Source organism: Chenopodium album, chromosome 3, assembly GCF_948465745.1.
Source record: "Chenopodium album chromosome 3, dcCheAlbu1.1, whole genome shotgun sequence".
NCBI classification, from domain to species: Eukaryota; Viridiplantae; Streptophyta; class Magnoliopsida; order Caryophyllales; family Amaranthaceae; genus Chenopodium; species Chenopodium album.
This window is the reverse complement of record NC_137836.1, coordinates 43386890-43407508: the sequence shown is the minus strand read 5'-3', so window position 1 is coordinate 43407508 and position 20619 is coordinate 43386890. Positions and strand designations below refer to the sequence as shown.

Below are 20619 nucleotides of genomic sequence, written 5' to 3'. Positions count from 1 at the left end.
TGATCACAATATTTTAGAATTATATGTTGCATTAATATTCAACCAATTTAGCTTAATAATAGATTGGAGCAAATTAAATATTTTGTTTGTATGCCTTTGAGATCGCAGGAATCACTTTTCACTATAAGAATCGAGTAGAGGCCAATACGGGCGAATGTGACTCCATGACTCACTTCGTACCATCATCCCCGATCCTCCTTTCGTGGTTCCGAACCATATGGAGTTAGTAATCTCATGGATTATGAATGGGGTGTAACCTTCACGAGTCAATCGTTGTTGCCTTCGTTGTCCCTTTATTCGTGGTTGCCTTTTATGATCCGTGAACGGTTTACAAGTTCCTTAAAAACTTGTTGGCGGCTCCCTACTTTATTTGTCCCTAATTGTATTATGTCGATTCCTACTTCCTAAGAGTGCCAAGCATATTCACCACATGCTTTTAACGTAGGCGTACTTCGAGCGACGCCTACAACAGGGGAGCATAGAAGTTGTGGAAGGCTGGAGCTTAACCCAGTTGTAACTTCTGAGTGGCTATGTAGACATCTGCAGTTAGACATTCAAGCAAATCCTGACATCCCAGTTGAGTCTTTACAAAGACTTTGTATGGAAAGGTACAGGATTGAAGTTAAAAAGAGGCTCTTTTACAAGGTGAAGGCAATGTGTAAGGAGAGGATTCATGGGGGGTTTGGAGAGGCATACTCACTACTGCCTAAGTATGCTGAAATGGTAAGAGAGACTAACCCAGGGAACTATGCTCTGGTCAGTTGGGGTGAATCAACTGCAAATCAGCCACCAAGATTCAAGGCTTGTTTTTTTTCATTTGCTGCCCAATGTAGGGGATTCTTGAGGGGCTGCAGACCCATAATTGGCATTGATGGAGCTCACTTAAGTGGACATTTCAAGGGAATCTTGCTGACTGCACTTGGGATTGATGGGAACAATGAGATTTTTCTCATAGCTTATGGAGTGGTTGGGACTGAGAGCATTGACAGTTGGGGTTATTTCCTAAGGAACTTGAAAATCCTATTTGACAAGGAAGGCTGCAGTAGAGATGATTGGACTTTCATCTCTGACAGGATGAAGGTAAGCCACCTTTCAGAAGTTTTTTTTTTAATGATGATATATTGTCTTAGGTATTAACTGATAGCTTTGCATGCAGGGTGTTGACACAGCAATCCATGAAACATTCCCCAGAGCAACAAGAAGAGTGTGTTGCCAGCACTTGTATACAAACTGCAAGGCCAAAGGATTCAGTGGTTCGGCCTTCCATAAGCTTTTCTGGATTGCAGCAGATGCATATAATGAGTATGTATTCAACAAAGCAATGAAGAAAATACATGAGTACAATCCTAAGGCTGTTGAATACTTAGAGAGTTGTACTGAGGTTTGGTCTAGGCATAAGTTTGATCCTGCATTGTGTTGTGATCATAACACTACAAATTTTGTAGAATCATTCAACTCATGCACACAACCCTACAGAGATCTCCCTGTTCTGAGATTACTTGAAGGTAACCACACAACACAGAAATATTTGCTTTAACACAAATGAATTCTTTGTATTGAAAGTGTTGTGTCAATGTTGTATTGCAGCAATAAGGCAATGGGAAATGAAGAGGATTGGCTCAAGGTTTGACAAAGCTATGGGCATGGGGGATATGGACCTAACTGAGTATGCCACAAAGATTCTGCAAGCAAGATCAGATGAGTCTAGGCTATGCTATGCAACCCCTTGTGGTGGTGATGAATTTGAGGTTAGAGACCAACATGTGCATTTTCCCATAAAGCTAAGAAGAGGCACTTGTGGCTGTGGGAAGTGGCAGCATTCAGGGATCCCTTGCAAACATGTTCTAAGGGTTATATATCACCAGAGGCTACAACCTACAGACTTTGTAGCTCCTTGCTTCAAAGGGAAGGCATACAAGCTTACTTATGCAGAGCATATGCACCCAATGCCTGACCCAAGTCATTGGCCATCAGTCAACCTTCCTGAGATATTACCACAAATGGTAAAAAGATCTGCAGGAAGACCAAAAAAGCAAAGAAAAATAGGGCCAAATGAAGCTAGAAAAGGGAAAAGGCACTCTACAGTTAAGTGCAGCTTATATGGTGAATTGGGGCACAACATGTTGACTTGTTCATCTAGGAAAAAAACCTCAACAGCTGAAGCAACCACATCAAAGGTCGCCTCTCATCCCAAGAAGAAATCAAAGAAAGCAGCAGCATGAATGGACAGCAACTCCCCTTCTTAATGCACCCACAGCCTGGACATTCAATGTATTTTTTGAACATAATCACTATAGTGTGTGGTGTGTTGTTTATTTTGACATGTCCATGTTATATTTTTGGGAAACTGATGCAAACAGTTAGCTATGTTTTGAACAGGAAGCTTTTTTTGTATAAACAGGAAGCTATTTTATAGTATGGACATAATTAAATTTCCCTCTTTATTAAATTTCATTGCAAATTACATTAATCCATTTCATTTCAACATTACAATCACAATTACAACACACATCAGTGCCCCTAATTTCATTATACAATTCAAAACTTTTTGTTGTTGCTTGATTTTCTTCTTCAATTGTTTCACTTCTTCATACAAGTTGCTTTGTGCTGAGTCATCCCTTACAAATGAGCTTCCCCTACTTTGACCTGCTTCTTGAATTTGAGCTTTACACCATTTGAAGCTATTACATGAGTCACACTTATAATACAACCTTTGTGGATTACATGTTGACTCCGAGCTTCTAATTGCGTATTTCTTACCACACTTGCAAAATTTGTTTAGAACTCTAACATATGCACACTCATTTATTGAGGAAGATGTGTTTGATAACAAACTCATGATTAGATAACAAAGAACTGCCTTTGTGTGTTCTTAGGGACGAATTTATATAAAAAAAAGGGTTGCAACGGCTAGTTTTCCCCCAAAAAAATTAAAATATGTTACAAAAATAACTAGCCATTGCAACTCATTAAAACAGAGGTGTTTTGTGTAAAACCTGATAAAGTAATGGCATTTGGTGAAATATATAAACTCTTTAGTGGCATTTCATGAAATAAGTTTTGCAATAACGGATTGTTAACGTCCAAACCTCATTAATGGCACGTCATGTCATTGTACTGTTTGTGAGTGGCATTTGGTGAATTTTGAAAAGTTGGATCGCATTTGGTGAATTTCCAAAATGCTCAGTGGCATTTGGTGAAATAGCCGTAGATTCATTATAGAGTCTACTTTAGTTAAAACAAATATTTATATTTGTGTGCGTATATAATTAAAGCATAAATTCTTTTGTATGAATAGTCGTGCAGTGTTGTCACTTTAGATTTAAAATATTTAACTGAATCTTAAAGTTTATGGTGATAAGCAAGAGGGTTCACCATAATGCATGCGGGGTTAGATATTTCAAAGAAAAACTAGCCTTTTGACCCGTTCAATGCACGGGTTGTTACTTAGGTTATTTTTTCTTGAAAAATGTCGTTGTTGTGTGAAATTTAGTTAGGTATATATACATAGATATTGTAGGGCATGAAATGACACATTGGTTTAAGTTATATTTAAGTTTAGGAGATGAAAAGACCATTTTATTGTTAATGTAATGAACACTAATTAGTTTAACTTTAATTTATTATATTGAATATGAAACACTTAATTTTCTTACTTAAATTTGTAAGTTTTAGAATGCATAAAGATTAAAGACTCAAACATTATTTATATATTTTGCTTTTATATTAAAATGGGAATTTAAAAAGAAAGGATTAAGGGAGGTGACATGTGGCATGTGAGTGATTATGCATGGTGACATGTGGCTTAGTATAGATTTATGGTTTGTGTTTTTAAATACTAAGTATAGATATAGATTGGGATCAATCTCATAAATAAGTGATGTTAGTTTTGTAATAATACAAGTTTATCACCTTGATAAACATGAGTTATTTATCACGGTGACAAATTTGTAATATTCAAGGAAAAACAGCTAATAGTGTTAGCGGTTTTACCATAAAAAAATTTATTTTTTTTGTTTGCGCTACTCATGGTAAAACCACTAACACCATTATAATATTGATTGCAGAACCGCTAATGATGCTAGCGATTTTACCATGAACGGTACTTTTTTTTCATTTAATTACAAATTCGCCTTTTGATAAAAGCCTCGTTAATTTTTTCATTGGCCAACATAAAAGAAAAGAGATTACTCGAAGAAACATGGAGTTACTAAATATTTTATTTATTATTATTTGATGTCGCTCCTAAATTATATATATGTTGCTTTTTTGAACTTATGGGGTTATTCATATGAATAAACAAGGTTACCTAACAAATGAATAATAATTATTTTTATAAACGAATATGGTCACTCCATGTGGCTAGCCATACACAAGACTTGCCAAAAACTTGATGTTAATTAATTTAATTACAATTGTGTTTATCTAATTATTGCTAAATATTATTCTAATCATACGTAAAATATGCGTTATTTTCTATACGTAAAATATGAATGGAAAATTTGTCTGGAAGGGACATATATGTTCACTATTTTTTCTGGAAATACCTTATATGTTTAAAATGGTCTAAAAGAACCTTATAAGACTATTTTGTTGTTTAGAGAGACCTTAAGGTCGGTATCCGGCAACAATTGACTTTTTTCTCTGACGTTGACCTCTCACGTGACCTTAAAAAATTACCCCCGTGTTCTTTTTTTTCCACGATTTTTCTCCAATTGCTCCTTCTTTCTCTTCTAACCACCACTAGTCAAATTGCTCCTTCTTAAAAAAAAAATTAAATAAAAACAAATAAACAAAAAAATAAAAAAGCCAAAAAATACCAACCACTAGTCAACCTCCCCTTCCTCCACCGACCCACCATAACCACCACCCACTGCCCAACCTGCCGCCCCTCCGGTTACATGGGTGAAACAATCTCCGCCGCGTCGACATCTCCCCCATTCCTCACGATACCACCACCCCGAATCCACCAATGAAACCCCCACCGTCCCTTTCTCAAGCGGCGAGCCGCGCAAAACTCCTCTGCAGCGTTCTTCTTCCTCCCTCCCCGAAACTCTAAGCATTCCCCACGAAACCACCGATGAAACCCCTCCCCACTACCAAAAACCCCAAAGCGTACATCCCACCACCCCGAAACCCTAAGCGGCTAGGATTTTTCGACAATAAGGAGGAGTTTTTGTGGGTTTTGGGAGTGGTTGCGCTGGTGGAGATTAGGTTTCAGGGGAAATTTGAGGGTGGTGGTTCAAGGGGGAAGGACGGCTGGGGTTTCTGTGGGCAATGGGGTTGAATAGCGGCGGCCGGAGTTGTGGGTTTCCGTTGTAGGAGGGGATGGTCGTGGTTGGGGTGGGTAATGGGGTTGGTTTTCTGATTTTTTTTTTTTTTTTTTTTTAGATTTTTTATTAGGTTTTTTTTTTTTTTTTTTTTTTTTTTTTTTTTTTTTTTTTTTTTAAGTTTTTAGAAAGTTGGGATTATTCCAGTATAATCCAAAGTTGGGATTATTCTACCAAAATTGTTGAAAGTTGGGATTATTATTTCTAATTGCCGAATTCCAATCTCAAGATCCCCCAAACAATAATATAAACTTATAAACTAATAAGGTCCTTTAGACTACTTTAAACATATAAGATCCTTCCAGACAAAATAGTGAACATATATGTCCTTTCTAGACAAACTTTCCAATATAAATAGAACAAAGTCTAATATTCTACTTCTCCTACCTCTTAAATAATACCTCATTATTTTTTAATGTGTTGTGGTCATCTAGAAAAGAACTGTTTGTGATGACAAATTGATCATATTTGATTCATAATATTACATCAGGTTGCTTTATATAATATTGATTAAATATATAAACTAATTTTGGAATTCAACCATCAGTTTAAGATTTATCTGATAGAGTTGGTCTTCTAATACTATTTTCTCTTGTGAAGGTATCAATAAACTAGGAAACAATGTCTTCAACAGAACCAGTAGACCATGATGTAACTCAATTAACCGATGAAGAGAAAGCAACAATCAATGAGGTGATGAAGGTGGCGCAGACCTTGTTAGAAACCAACAACCAAGGCGCAATCGATATTCCACTTGCTACTGTTGCAGGTGCTATGAAAAATTCACAAAGTCGACCAATTATGCTTCATAAAATTCTTGATGGCTCTGGAGTTTTTGAAGTGAAGCCACCTACGATTCTACGAATGTTGGTGGGAGTAATGATACTGGTGCATTTATGCATAAGGCTCAGGGTTTTCCTCATGTTCCAATACCCGGCCCTGTGATCATATGTTGTAAGGCTGCAGTGATATATGGCACCTTTGATAACGATCTTCTTCAACTTGGATATCTCTTAGCTTGGTTCAAGGCTGAGAGTTCTGATGAACACAAAGTATCCTTCAACCATTTTTTTTACTTGACACATATCTTCTATTAAGTTTGTTAACATATCTTCTATTAAGTAAACTTGGATACTGTTACACTAACCAAATACAACTTTTTTTTATTTAGTGTTACACTTTTTTTTCTTGACAAACTTTCCCATTTTAATATTATACTATTAATCAAACCTGATACTATTATTTTTCCTCAAATCTATTCTTACAATTTTTTAATACATTATCTTCCCCACTTACAAATTTTTATATTATGATCAATTAATTAAGTTAAAATTATGTGTCGGTCATAGTGCAACACTTAAAAAACGGATGGAATAGATAAAAATTATAAAAAGATGATGTTACAATATATATTGTAAGATTTCATTAGGAAGGATTCTAACAATTTCACACATTACATTTTGTTTAAGTAGAGCTTATAAAGAGTATCAAATGTCAAAATATTTAAATGAAATTTTTTTTTTGACATTTGCTACTAGGAAAAACACCTCGATTCACAATTTGCTACCGTTTTAATTTTTTTTTTTTTTTTTACTTTGCTACCACCTAAATTAGGATTTTCGTTAAGTTTATTAAAAAATTCAATAATAATAATAATAATAAAACAACCACCCCACTGCCACCCCTCCACCTCCCCCCTGACGGCGGTCGGCGACCTTACCCCCACCCCCCCCCCCCCTTTTCCCACCCACGAAGCCAACCCCCCTCCCTTTCCCCCAACCACAAAGCCAACCCCACCACCCACCGAAATCAGCCCCCCTCCCCGTTACCCCCATCGGAAGCGACCCCCCTCCCCTTCCCCCACCCAAAAACCGACACCCCTAACCCTAAACCACCAGCCCAAAACCACCCTCAACAGGTTTTAGGGTTTCACTCATGGTGGTTTTGGGGTGGTGGTTTAGGGGTGGCCGAAAAGGGGAGGGGTCGATTCCAGTGGAGGGGGGCTGAATTCGATGGGGGGTTGGTTCGGTGGGTAGGGGAAAGGGAGGTGGGGGTTGGCTTCGTGGTGGGGGGAAAGGAGGGGGGTTAGCTTCGTGGGTGGGGGAAAGGGAGAGGGGGAGGGGTGGGGGAAAAGGGAGAGGGGGTGCAGTGGGGGTGGCTGGACGGTGGTTTGGCCCCTCTTACGGAAATTGTTAAGTAAGACATGGGTAGTAATTTCTAACAAACTCTGATTTCAGTGGTAGCAAATTAAAAAAATATTTAAAATGGTAACAAATGTGAATCGAGGCGTTTTTCCTAGTAGCAAATGTCAAAATTTCCAATTAAAAAAGTACGGCACAAATATTTTGCCAAATTTTGTTTCAAAACTTTACTTTTTATGTAATTCTGTTTTATATATGGTTTTTTTTTTTTTTTTTTTTTTTTTTTTAGGTGTACGTGGAAGCTGGGAAACTTTAAGCTCATGAAAATGGAATGGAGTGATATTGTACAAAAATTGGATGCATCTAGCAGCAAAAGTAGCCACTTGGACCACATGACTGGTGCTTTTGCATCTGCTGAAATTATGCTTCTAGGCGACAACCTGGCCTTGCTTGGTGCAAGCTTTAATCGAGTGATCCTTCGTGAAACTACTTCCGAGCCTTGATTTTGAGACTGGCATTGGCATAAAATTATACATCTTATATCCTGTATTAATAGTCACGTTGATACTTGAATTTGAACGAAGAAGTATGTGTATATGTATGTCATTTAAGTGATCTTCCTTCCTCTTTCTTTTCTTTTTTTTTTTTTAAAAAAAAAAAATTATTTTCTTTTTATTAATGTGATCCTTTTGCTTTATGTAACATCTAAATGGGCCTTTGGAACTTTTTTTATTCTGAATTTTCCATTTTGTAATTTCAAGCTATTATCATGTTTAAATAATGTATTTTGTAAGCTGTTCAATAAATTATGCCTCAATGGTTTTGTATTGTTTAAAGAAGAAAACGATATATTTATGGTTCGTTTGGCATTATTGTGATTTTCTGTTTTTTGGTTAATTATTTTTTTTTTAAATCATATGATATATGTCATATAATGAATAAAAAATTAGTCAAACTTATTGAGATTATGATTATTTTAAAAACTGACAACAGAAAAGTGAAAACATCTATTCTTGTTTCCTGTGTTTAGTTTTTGGTTTTCAAAAACTGAAAACTAAAAACAATACCAAACAAACTTTTAGTTTTCCTTAACAATGTGTCCAATGTGGTATATTATACTTAAGTGTTTTTTAGTTCAAGGATTAATTATCACTCATTTGCTTCACAAATCTATAAACTATTATTAAAACAAAACGTGCTAATATCATTAATTCCTTAAACTGTCTTACGTGTCAAGCTCTCATTAAAAAATTTCCCTCCAAATTTACTTATGATATCATCAATTTATTTATTTTTTTTATTTTTTTCCCTTTTTTATTTACTTGCTAGATTTTAGGATTAAGTAGGTTTAAAACTAAAAATACGAAAGTTGACTTTTACATCAATATTGTTATATACTCATTACTACTTTTGAACTTTTCAATATACAACAATATTAGATATTGTTGTTGTCTAAAAAAAAAAAAAAAAAAAAAAAAAAAAAAACAATATTAGATATTGATAGCTAATTATATACATTTTTTAAGCTTTCACTCTAAACATATATGAAACATTAGATGTATTTTGTCTAACCATCATTTTATAACATTTTATATAACATTATAGTAAACATTATAATGCAACAATAAATAATAAACATATTTAAAAAAGGACTATGTACATGTTTTTTATTTAATATTTATATACCCTTTTTTTATTATTATTTTTTAAAAAGTAAGCCAAGTTATTTTATCAACAACAAAATATATAAAAGAAATATGGAAAAATTACTTATCACTATCGTGCAACGCCCGGTTACTATACTAGTAGGGCTACAAATTCCCATATTTTTCCACACCCTTGACCCATAACCGAAACATTGCAACCTAAAAAGACTTTTTGACCTTAGGGGTCAAGGTTCAAAGTCTGTAGAGGAGATAAACTCAAGCCTATTAAGCCAATGTGTCATGCCAAAACATTGAGCTAACCTTATATCTCTCATTTTCCATGAGATGCCAACTTGAAACGATGGATTTGAAGCTAGAATGCAGTAAATTCCGTTTGGGGGGAAAAGTGATATGGCCTTCTTAGTTCTCTATGCTTAGCATGGTTTACTTTTTGACCTATCCTTGGATATCCTTGAGCATTTATAACTTTACTAGCATTGGTTTTTTTTTTCTCCTTTTTTTTTTTTTTTTTTTTTTTTTTTAGGAAAAGCATTGGTTTCATTTAAAAGTCCCATTTGAGTTCTATTGTTTGTTTTTACTTTGGTTAGCTTGCCTTACTTTCATTGTAAGTGTTATGGGTTAAACTCTTAGGAAATCATTGAGTATGATCTTGCCTTGGTTAGCTGCCATATTGAATATCCTATAGTGTATTTATAACTTCCATTACACAAAAACAAAAACAGAAAATAAATATATTATCCAGTAGTATGATGGTGTTTATAGCCCCTCACCATCGCCGTACACGCAAAACTCCAGCCAGTTTCCAGCTTCACATTGCCAAATTAAGCATAATGCAACCTTCCATAATGTGGGTGTCCTAAAACCATTCAACCAAACAAATTACCTGGTACAGACGGCAAAATGTAATTATTTAATACTCCCTCCGTTTTTAAATACTTGCTCCATTTCTATTTTTTACACTATTCATTTGTCCTACTTTGACTAATGTTTGTGATTTATACATAAGAAAAAATATAATCTTATGGGTACTTGTTGGAATCATCTCAATGAATAGATTATTAATTTTCAATTGTTAGAATTTATACTTATTGATAATTAAAGATATTAGTAATCAAAGATTAGCATCGGCATGCGTGTCCAAGAGAAATGGAGCAAGTATTTAAAAACGGAAGGAGTACCAAGTATATAGTATTGTTTTGTTCTTTAAACAATATGATCACTACATATGACTGAAGGCATAAACACTGTTATCACATATGACGGCATAAAAAAAAGGGCTGTCACATACTCTCACAAGACCGTTGCAAGAGAAAAGAAACTATCAACACCAATATTACGCACAACCAATACTCATCTACACCTCTGAAAACGGAACTGTTATAAACTTTACACTGAAAAGAATAGGTCAGCCACATTAGTCCATCCCTCATCGAAACAATCATGAAAGTTTTGAACTTCATTGCATATAAAAGGGAAATCCTTCTGAATATGCAATGTGGGTGAACTTATCCATTCATCATCTAATATCCAAATTCACAGAGTCTAGATTCACATTACTATCTGAATTCTCAATGACAACTACAAGAAATTTAGGAAATCTTCACCCACCTTGGTTCCAAAATGATGCTTCTGTATGTAATATTATTTCACATTTGATCTACAGTTGATAACATGTCAATTCCTAAATTATTTTTTGTTTTTTCTATATACCATAACAGAACTGATGTAAACACGCTTAGAATAACAGATATAAATATTCTTGCAGCACATTTCAGAAAAACGCAAAATCAGTCACATGCTAGCAGATGAAACAAGAAAAAGTAAAAATAAAATAATTCAGCTTTAATGACTTTGGCAGGTTAATACATATTCAGTAAAACCATTCACACATGTATCCTCTCCTCTCTGTCAGCCAGCATTTTTCCCTTTCCTATTCCTTCTGCATGAATAATGTCTTCATTCACTCCACCGTCTCATAATAGTACTTTCAGCACCTTCCCACTTCATCCATTCCTATGCCCCTCCCTACGAACGCATGCACCACTCCCTCTATTCTCTATTTGCTTAGACCTAAAAGAGCTGGGCAGAGGAAGATGGAACAGGGGTTTTAAACCTCAAGAATATCAAAATGACCAAAACACGCATGGTCATATATACATATCAAAATATCGCATGGAATTGAGAAGACTTGTTTACGAAAACTAGCCACCACAACAAAAGTTATAAAAATATTTATATAAGAAAGGCAAGGCATGGAATAAACTCCAAATCTCCCCACATCCAATGCCTGCACTACAGCCTATGGCAGCAAGGCTGCAAATAAACAAGCACCACTGTTCACCTTGAAAGTTTTTAAGTTTTTAACAGGGTTAAGTTGATTTTATTCATCAAAAATCGGGGCTGAAATTGAAGAAAATCTATGTCTCCAAGGATACTGAGCGGATTGATTAGTGTTATGGAGATAACTTTGCAGAATTTCAAACAGAGATTAAAAACATTAAAGTTAAGGTGAAAGGAGCAAAGCAAGACATGACCAGGAAAAACTGACCAAATTGGGGAAAAAACAATAGAGGGTAAGTTGCAACTTAGCAAAGAGAATCTCTCAGGCGACAATTAGTAATAAAAATAGATATCTGGCGACAAACTAGAAAATAAACTCGGTGACCAGTAAAGGCAAAAAAATGGGCCTAAAACAAGTGTTTTTATCATTTGTCATTTTCTGTTAAGTGGCTAACATTGGTTTTGACAAGATGTTTGCACTTGTTCATGAATCATGATGAGAATTAGAATACAAAAAATTGATTCATTCTTTTTTTAATTTTTAGGAAAAATTAGAAAATAACACCTAAAAATTGTCACAATTTTGATAATAACACCACCAAAAAAAAAGTTTTTATTATAACACCACAAAAAAAACCAAAAATTTGCTTTCACCACCACTTAACTTTGCCATAAAAAAAAAAACGTTAAGTTGGCCCCACACAGTACACGTGTCAATCAACTATTGGATAAAAAATTAAAAAAAAAAAAAGAAAAAGAAAAACCCTATAATCCTAACCCAGCCACCACCACCACCGGCGCCCATGGCCGGCAACCCAACCCAACCCCTAACTTAACCCTACCATGGTCGGCACCCCAACCCAGCCCCTATCACTGTCTCCAAGACGTCGCCGAACACCCAGACCCCAAACCAGCCACCCCCCGTCATCGTCTCACCGCCATCGCCGAACCACCCAGACCCCAACCCAAACCAGCCCAGGCCCCATCATCGTCTCCCCGCCGTCGCCGAACCACCCAGACCCCAACCCAAACCAGCCCAGCCCCCATTATCGTCTCCCCGACCCGAATCCATCGCCAAACCACCCAAATCCAACCCTAACCAGCCCAGCCACCGTACTCCTCTACCAAACCCAACCAAAAGTCGTCGCCAAACTGCCGAAACCCCGACCCACCCATACCCATACCCAAACCCACTAACCGCCCTACTCCTCTCACCCTCACCTTGAACCAAATTGGGGTTCGGGTTCTTTCGTGGGTACGTTTGGGCTGATTTCGGCAGTTAAGGGGTGGTCGGCTGGGTGGTTTTGTGGGTCGAGGGTGGTCGGTTGGGATTGGGTGACGGCGGTGGAGGCTGAGTTGGAGAACGGCAGTAAGAATGGCGGCGCCAATGGTGGCTGGGTATTTTAAGGGTTTTCCTTTTTTTTTTAATTTTCTTTTTTTTTTTGTTTTTTATTTATTTTAATCCAATGGACAATTGACACGTGTACAATGTGGGACCCACTAACGGTTTTTTGGATGAAAAAGTTAAGTGGTGTTGAAATCAGAATTTTTGGTTTTTTGGTGGTGTTATAATCTAAGTTTTTTTTTTTGGTGGTGTTATTATCAAAATCGTGACAATTTTTGGGTGTTATTTTCTAATTTTTCCTAATTTTTATTTATTTGATTTGTATCAATTCATCCGTGGCTTTATCTTATTCCCTTTGCTATAAAAATCAGGATATTTTAGAAAATAACACGACAAAAATTACACAAATTTGATTACAACACCACAAATTTTAAAACTTTTATTATAGCACATTAACACCGCCAAAACCCAAAAAATTGATTTCACCACCACTTAACTTTGCCATCCAAAAAACCGTTAGTGGGTCCCACATTTTACATGTGTCAATTATTTATTGAGTTGAAAAAAATGAAAAAAAAAAATATATATATATATATATATATATATATATATATATATTTAAAAAGGAAAACCCTAAAATCTTAACCCAGCTACCACCAGCGTCGGTTCCCACCGCCGTCACCCCAACCCACCTAATCCCAGCCGACCACCCCCGACCAGATGAATCCAGCCTACCACCCTCTCAGCCAAACCGTACCCCAACCTCAGCCTCGATTTGGTTTCTTGGTACGAGTTTGGGTTAGTGAGGGTGAGAGGAGTAGACAGTTTGTGGGTTTGGGTATGGGTATGGGTATGGGTGTGGGTTGGGATTTCGGCGGTTTGACGACAAATTTGGGTAGGGGAAAGGAGAGGAGTTCGGCGATGGTGGGGGGGGGGGGGTGATGTTGCTATTTCAGCACGTCGTTGGGGATACGGCGGTTTGGCAATGGTGTGGGCTGGTTTAGGTTGGGGTTAAGGTAGGTTGACAACGTTTTCAGAGGTTCGTCAACAATTTCGCAGTTCGAGGGTTGGGTATGGGTGACAGCGATGGAAACCAGTGGGAAGGTGGCTGGGTTAGCATTTTAAGGTTTTTCTTTTTTTTAAAAAAAAAAAAATTATTTTCTTCTTTTTAATTTTTCTTTTTTTTAATTTAATAAATGATTAATACATGTACAGTGTGGGACCAACTTACGGTTTTTTAGATGGCAAAGTTAAGTGGTGGTGAAACAGTCTTTTTTTTTTTGGTGTTATAATCAAATTTTGGGTTTTTTTGAGGTGTTATATATTCTAAAATGTCCTAAAAATCATCTAGTATTAACTACTATGGCATAGCATTCAATTGTATAAAATCACATTAACAATTATACTTGATAGTATACTATGAAGCTACTCTTTGATGATCCCAAAATCCCTTAATTTGTTGATAGAAAATTTAAAAGATGATTTAACAATTCATCCAATGGTCCCTTTTCCTCACTAGTACTTTGCAACCATAAATTGAAAAGTGTGATAGAAATAATTTACAAAGCATTAGTTGGGTGATAAATTTTAGCCTAATAATAAGAAAATAAGAAAATAGGTCAAAAAGGTGTGGTTAAATACTTAAATACGTTGATCCAAGAGGCCAATTTTCGTCAAAACTTTAAATAAAAGAGAAATGTTATCAATATGTAAAAATTGTAACAAATTGATATTATGAAAGCATAAAGTAAAAAATAAAAAATAAAATAAAATAAAATAAATCACATATGATAATATTTTTCCTTAAATAATCATAAAAGTCAATCAATGTAAAAATGTAGAAGTCAAAGTGTTGCAATTATAGTGAAATGAAGTATTAAAAAAGAGAGCATGCTTGTATTGACACTCGTGGTAATTTGTAGTGAAAAACAAAAATAGGAGTATGCGGGTAGTTTGTACTTGGAGTGCTTACACTGATTAGTGCCATAAGAAAGTGCTTGTATTCTTCTTTGGCTGTTGCAAAATTATGCTGGTTCGGATCTTTAATTTGTTTCCTAATTATCACAATTTTTGGACAAAACTATCCAGTATACTACCTCTGTTACATGTTAAGTGTAACAAAGGGGGTTACACATTTCCCAAAAAAAAAATGAAAAAGCTAATCAACAAAAGTATGGGCATGTGATTATTGGATAATTAATTAATTAAAAAGCTCCATCCCATCATCACTACCACCTACTGCACCACCAGTCCACCACTACCTGCGTACACCACCCACAACAACCACCATAGAAACCAGCATACCAACCACCAAAAACCACCGAAATCACCATACCAACAATCGAAACCACCATACCAACAAAGCAAAACCACCATACCAGCATACTAACCTGCCCGAAACCTGCCATTACAACCCTCTCGCCACCACCAAGATCCGAAATCCACCCCACCTAACTCGCATCCACACCGCGAAGCTACCCCACACCCACCCTGTAACCACCACCACACCTTTCCTCTGGAATCGTTCCATCTTTCACCATTTTTGCTCTAGATCTAAGTTTTCAAGCTCAATCTCAAATTCTCTTTTTTGGGTTTCAATTTATGGTGACAGCTTTACATGTGAAGAGAAGATGGTGACACTCTAACAAGGGGGAGATGGGGCAGCGACTCAGACGAGGAGGGGCAGCGGTGGTTGTGATAGAAGAGAGAAAAAGAAGAGAGAGAAAAAGTGGTGGTGATTTAGAGGGAGGAGAGAGAAAAAGTGGTGGTCTTGGTGGTGGATGTGGTGGTGAGTAAGGAGAGAGAATGTGGGTTTGGAATTTAATAAGTGATGAATTAATTTTGGTTGATTAGTTAATAACATATGATTTGATGTGTTTATTAAAGTTAAGTAAGGGTAGGTTGGTAATTTAAAACAAAAAAATTTACTAAAAAAGGAAAGTTTTCATTTGTTGCAGATAATATGTAGCATCCCTTTTTGGAAAATGTTGCACTTAACGTGTAACGGAGGTAGTATTTGTATAAACTATCCAAAATACCCCACTTGTCTACAATATGCTGCCCCAATGATATTTTATTGAAATAAATATCATAAGTGCATTGATTCTTTCGAAATATTTGATTGAAATCTAACCTGTTACTTCATCTGACCGGTATCACTCTCAGTCTCTCTCTCCACATATTAAGCGTTATCTCTCCCTCTCTCAATGTATCTCCCTTGTTCTTCAATTTTCTCAAGGACCATAAAAAAAATGTGCTATCTCTCTTCAATTTCATGAAAATAAATAAATAAAATAAAATTATTTAAAAAATTAAAAAAAAAAATAAAAAGCTTTGTGATTTTTGATTGATCAAGACCAATAAGCACCAACCCTCAAGAATTTTCTCAAATCTTTAAATCCTCACTAAATAATTCAATTCTCTCCTCATCCTTCAAGTTCTCTCTCGTCAACAAAATCAAAGGAAGCAAGTTGAAATAAGAGGATTTTGATATTAGCAGGATTATTAATGTTGAGAGCAGTGTAAGAGGATAAAGACATGTTAGAATTACACTTTGTTTGGATTGATTGAAATGGAAAGGAAGTAAGGAAAGGGAAATGGAGAGATGTAATTGTAAACACAAATTTTCAAACCTGCAATATATATTAAAGAGGTAGAAAAATATAAGGGAACAATTATTTCATTGATAATTTGTGGGGTTACAACTCTCGTAGATCTCTTGATTCCTCTCTCCAAAGGGGTAGGGTTTTAATATGTTTATAGTACGGGGCCTTGTCGGCTTAAATCCATACTATGTACCTACAATGTTTGGTAGTAGGGAGGAGATGGGTCTTTGTGATTTATTCCATGTGAGCCTAATTAAACCCTATAAACGACCCTCTTTATATAGAGTGTCGTAGAGTAAAAAATAATAATCTATGAGATTCTGAAGATAAATATCTTATAATTTTTGATATTATCTCCTTATTTACATATATCTGACACCTAATAATTAACAAAATTTCGGTGTCAACAACTGCCCCCTCGAGACCTGTTGTGGAGATTTGATATCGGATGCAACTTGGTCTCGAAATTTTCTTGTAGAATTTGAAAGCAAATTTGGTATGCCCCCATTAAATCTACAAGTTTTTATACTTGAAGAGTGGAGATGAAGAGCGAAAATTGTCCCACCAAGCGTGCCAATTTGTAAACACAAATTTCGAGTCTAAATAAATAAAGACGGGAAATAAAGTAACAAATGAATTTATATTAATATGTGATTTTTGGGTACAATCTCTGTATAAAAGTTTATAATAAAATAAACTAAGTCCTCTGATTTTGTTCCGCAGCTTGACGATGACACGTGTGTGACACATGTAGGTTGACGTTTGATGATCAACCTATATTCAAGGGTTTTGTTTGAATACACCTGAACGAGGGCTTTGAAGCTTAGTCCCGTTCAAATGTGTTTGAGTGTATTTGAACAAGTCGGCACGAGTTTGATATGCTTGTTGACTTAATTCAGAGAGAATTCCGTTTGAGTTTTATGAGCTCTTGGAATAATGATTTCTGGATCCCTTTAACTGATGGAGGAATGGTGTATTTATAGGAGATGAGAACCCCTTAAGTGGACTTAGTAGGTTTGGGCCTGGCCCATTTTATAACTTAAAAGTCTTTTAACCTGGTCCGTTTAATTTATTTTATAACCCGAATTTTATTTAATTAATTCAGATTATATATTTAAGTGGGCCAAAATTAATTAAAATGGATCATTCATATGATTTTAACCCAAATTAATTTATTTAATTTAATGTATGACACTTATAAAATTTCCGTGTCTACAGTAATATATTTTATTTGGATAATAAATTATGATGGAAGGGGATAGGAGGGGAGAGAAATGGAGGGATTATATTGAAAGAAATTGATCTCTCTAACAATAAAGATATTTGGAAATTCATCATTCTACCCTCCTCTCTCATTCCCTTCCCACTCCTTCTCCCTCTCTTTCTTTTCTTTCCCTTTTCACTCACACGGTTAAGGAGTTAAGAAGATTCAATAACCAAACCACCACTTCCGCAACCAATTCCATTGTCCATTAATGACAATTCCGACATCTAAAAGCGTGCAACTCTATGCTTTCAAAAAGGTGTTTTTGATCTCTTGTTGCCATTTATTGAGGTATTGAAGATTTAATTGAGTGTGATATTGACACATTTTGGGTTATTGGGAGGAAAAATCTAATTTAATTGATGGAGAAATGAAATCAAGAAAAAAGTATTAGAGAAGTTGACCAACTACTCTTTTTTTCTAGGTTTAACATAGAAAATTGGGTTTATTAAGTTGAGCAAAGTTGGGTTAGCTATAAAGTTTTCACAATTTTTTTTTATTTTATCGGAAAGTTAATCTCATTAGTAACCCAAAATTTTAAAAAATTAATTGTGTTTACTTCATTTTTATTAGCTGAAACAATAAGCACATCCTTCCTTAAAACATGTGTATTTAACCAACTACCATGGTGTAAAAATACAACCACATTGTTTTGGTTGGGCCAAATTGTTAAGGATTTTTCTTACCAAAATCGTCCGATTTTGTGCATTGCTTTTTTAAAAACAACAAATCTTATCTGAATCAAATGTTCCAACCCCACCTCACATCCCATTTTACTCAAAAGTTACTTGTTTCATAATATAGGCTTCAAGCCTCATATTGGTTTGTCTAACTATTCTAATAGCTTACAACTATTATAAATTCCAAAAGGCTTTGAAATCAAATTCACATATTTCACGTCACAACAATCACGACATGATTTGCGATCAATGCAACATTTTCATTGCCGAGAAATCGTGATCATTAGTTCATTGCAACTGCGATTGCAACCAAAATCATATTCAAACCATGCATATACTGCTGCCTTATTTTTTCGGTGAAAGCAATTTGTACCAATAAAGTGCTTCATTTAATGCAATTTGGGAACATTACGACTCCCTCCATTCTCATTAATTCTCATGAAAAATGAGAAGTAAACAATATAAAATGATATGGAGGAAGTACAAACTTATATCAAGCTTTCCTTAATTCTCTTATTTTCTAAATCTCTTCTTAAATTTCAGCTCAATTACACAATTGATCTGCATGCTTTACATTTTTTCTGAAAAAATAACCTGATTCCTAGCACTGCTATTACTCCAAAGAGAGATGCTGAATTGGTGTTTAGATTATAATTGCTGAATTTTTGGTATAAAAATCAACTAGATTAATTTGATTCGCCTGAGATAGAGAAACTATCTTTACTTTAATCGTTAATCTTCAACTACCCCAGCCATAGAGTTTGGAAGATTCTATATTCGCGCAACATTACACAAAATAGCACTTATTGAATAAGATGAATGCAATAACACCATAAAAAATTCTTCAACCCATATCATAGTGATATAGAACAAGATGCATAGTTAAAAATCATTTCAAAGCATCATCAACTCAACAAAAGCATAGAAAGAACAGCAACTCACCCTTTCCTCCCGGGGTTTTCGTGGAGCAGAAAAATCAGCTGCTTTTGTCAGTCATATTTTTCCTCGCGGCTCTTGCATTATCATACTCAAACTTCAACACATTGCATATATGTGAAGTATCCTTGATATAAAACGTCCTCCCAATGTAACTCTCCTCAATCAATGGAAAATAATGGATTAAAACATTATTAACAACCCAATACCATGACCACGCAAGAACCGTCCCCAAAATCGCACCGGCGCTAACCTGTGCAATGGTATGATACCCCAAATAAACCCTTGAAAACATAGTTAACACTGCCATAAACCAAGCAATCACTTCCACAATCCACTTATTCTCATTCCCACCAAAAAAACCGGCTTTTCGATAACTCAACAGCGTAAAATACGTAGCGAAAAAGAACATGTATTGCGAATGGCTTGAAGGCCAACCATGGGATTCACATACTTCAAGCAATGCACAGGTTTCAGGACGCGATTGTTGCACACATGATTTGATAGATTCACTGATAAATTGAGAAATAATCAAACCAACAGCAAAACACAAACCCTGCAATTCACGGCGGAAGAAAAAATGAGCTACGAAACCTCCAAGACTGATGAAAACTGGCACCAGAGAAATCCAAGCAAGAAAATGCCCAATTTTATCTCCTCTAGGGTATCGAACATGGGTCAAAGTTACAGCCTTTAATGGCGAAGCCGACATTGTTGATCAAATTGAAATTCAATTTCTGGGAATTAGGGTTTGTGATCAATTTCAGTGAGCTGCAGAATTAGTGAAATTGGGGATCAACTGAGGAAGAAAAATAGGGGGATTGATTGAGAGAAAGAGAGCAAATTAGTGGGAATTTTGGGGTGATTGAATCGGTAGAAAATTCGATTGGATCTGAAAGCGGTGACTTTTTTGGAGAGTGATGCAATGTAAATATGTAATGGTAGCAAATTTCTAACGTGAAGTGATTCTAGAAGGAAGTAACCATTTGTGATTAATGGTGGAATTGGCATGAAAATGGAGCTTTTTCTTGATCTCTACCTACTTGAGACCATTTTGGTCTCTACCAAATGGGTCCACTTGTACTATAATTGACACTTTTGTCATTGGTAGTTTGCTACTGATTTTAATGTCGATAATAATATACCAACAACCAAGTTAAGCCTAGATAGTACTCTTCTTTGATACCAACGAACTCTTAGATGGTATTTTCTTTGATACTATCGAACACCTTTTTAATACCAACGAACCTATTTATCTATTAATATCAATTTTTGTTCGCTTGTTTCTTGATTAATGACTTTTAACGGTACTAGTTATCACAACTCTATTACTTATACATCAAAATAAATTATTTTAACAGTTTAACAGCC

At 35.5% G+C, this 20619-nt stretch overlaps 1 protein-coding gene and 1 pseudogene across 4 annotated transcripts; one reads left to right on the top strand and one right to left on the bottom strand.

The window, feature by feature from the left end:
* Positions 1–600: 600 nt before the first annotated feature.
* On the top strand, positions 601–2222 carry LOC145625067 (uncharacterized). The gene is made up of 3 exons (XM_081678149.1): positions 601–1080; positions 1157–1505; positions 1588–2222. Exons 1-3 carry the CDS (start codon positions 601–603, stop codon positions 2220–2222), a joined length of 1464 nt encoding a protein of 487 aa, XP_081534275.1.
* Positions 2223–9775: 7553 nt separating this feature from the next.
* Positions 9776–20264, bottom strand: LOC145613596 (lipid phosphate phosphatase gamma pseudogene; annotated as a pseudogene). Of its 3 annotated transcripts, none has more exons than XR_014106995.1 (2): positions 19255–20264; positions 9776–10021 (listed from the first exon to the last, which is right to left on the bottom strand). The product of XR_014106995.1 is annotated as a lipid phosphate phosphatase gamma pseudogene, transcript variant X1 (transcript). The 3 variants fall into 3 exon arrangements; XR_014106999.1 differs by having other exon boundaries at positions 9776–9994; XR_014106998.1 differs by lacking the exon at positions 9776–10021 and adding an exon at positions 10860–11217.
* Positions 20265–20619: the final 355 nt, after the last annotated feature.

Excerpts from the sequence above, each read along its gene's own strand:
- LOC145625067 (XM_081678149.1), top strand. The coding sequence starts at position 601 with ATGGAAAGGTACAGGATTGAAGTTAAAAAGAGGCTCTTTTACAAGGTG. Across the intron at positions 1,081-1,156 it reads TCATCTCTGACAGGATGAAG|GGTGTTGACACAGCAATCCA; the intron begins GTAAGCCACCTT and ends CTTTGCATGCAG. Across the intron at positions 1,506-1,587 it reads TGTTCTGAGATTACTTGAAG|CAATAAGGCAATGGGAAATG; the intron begins GTAACCACACAA and ends GTTGTATTGCAG.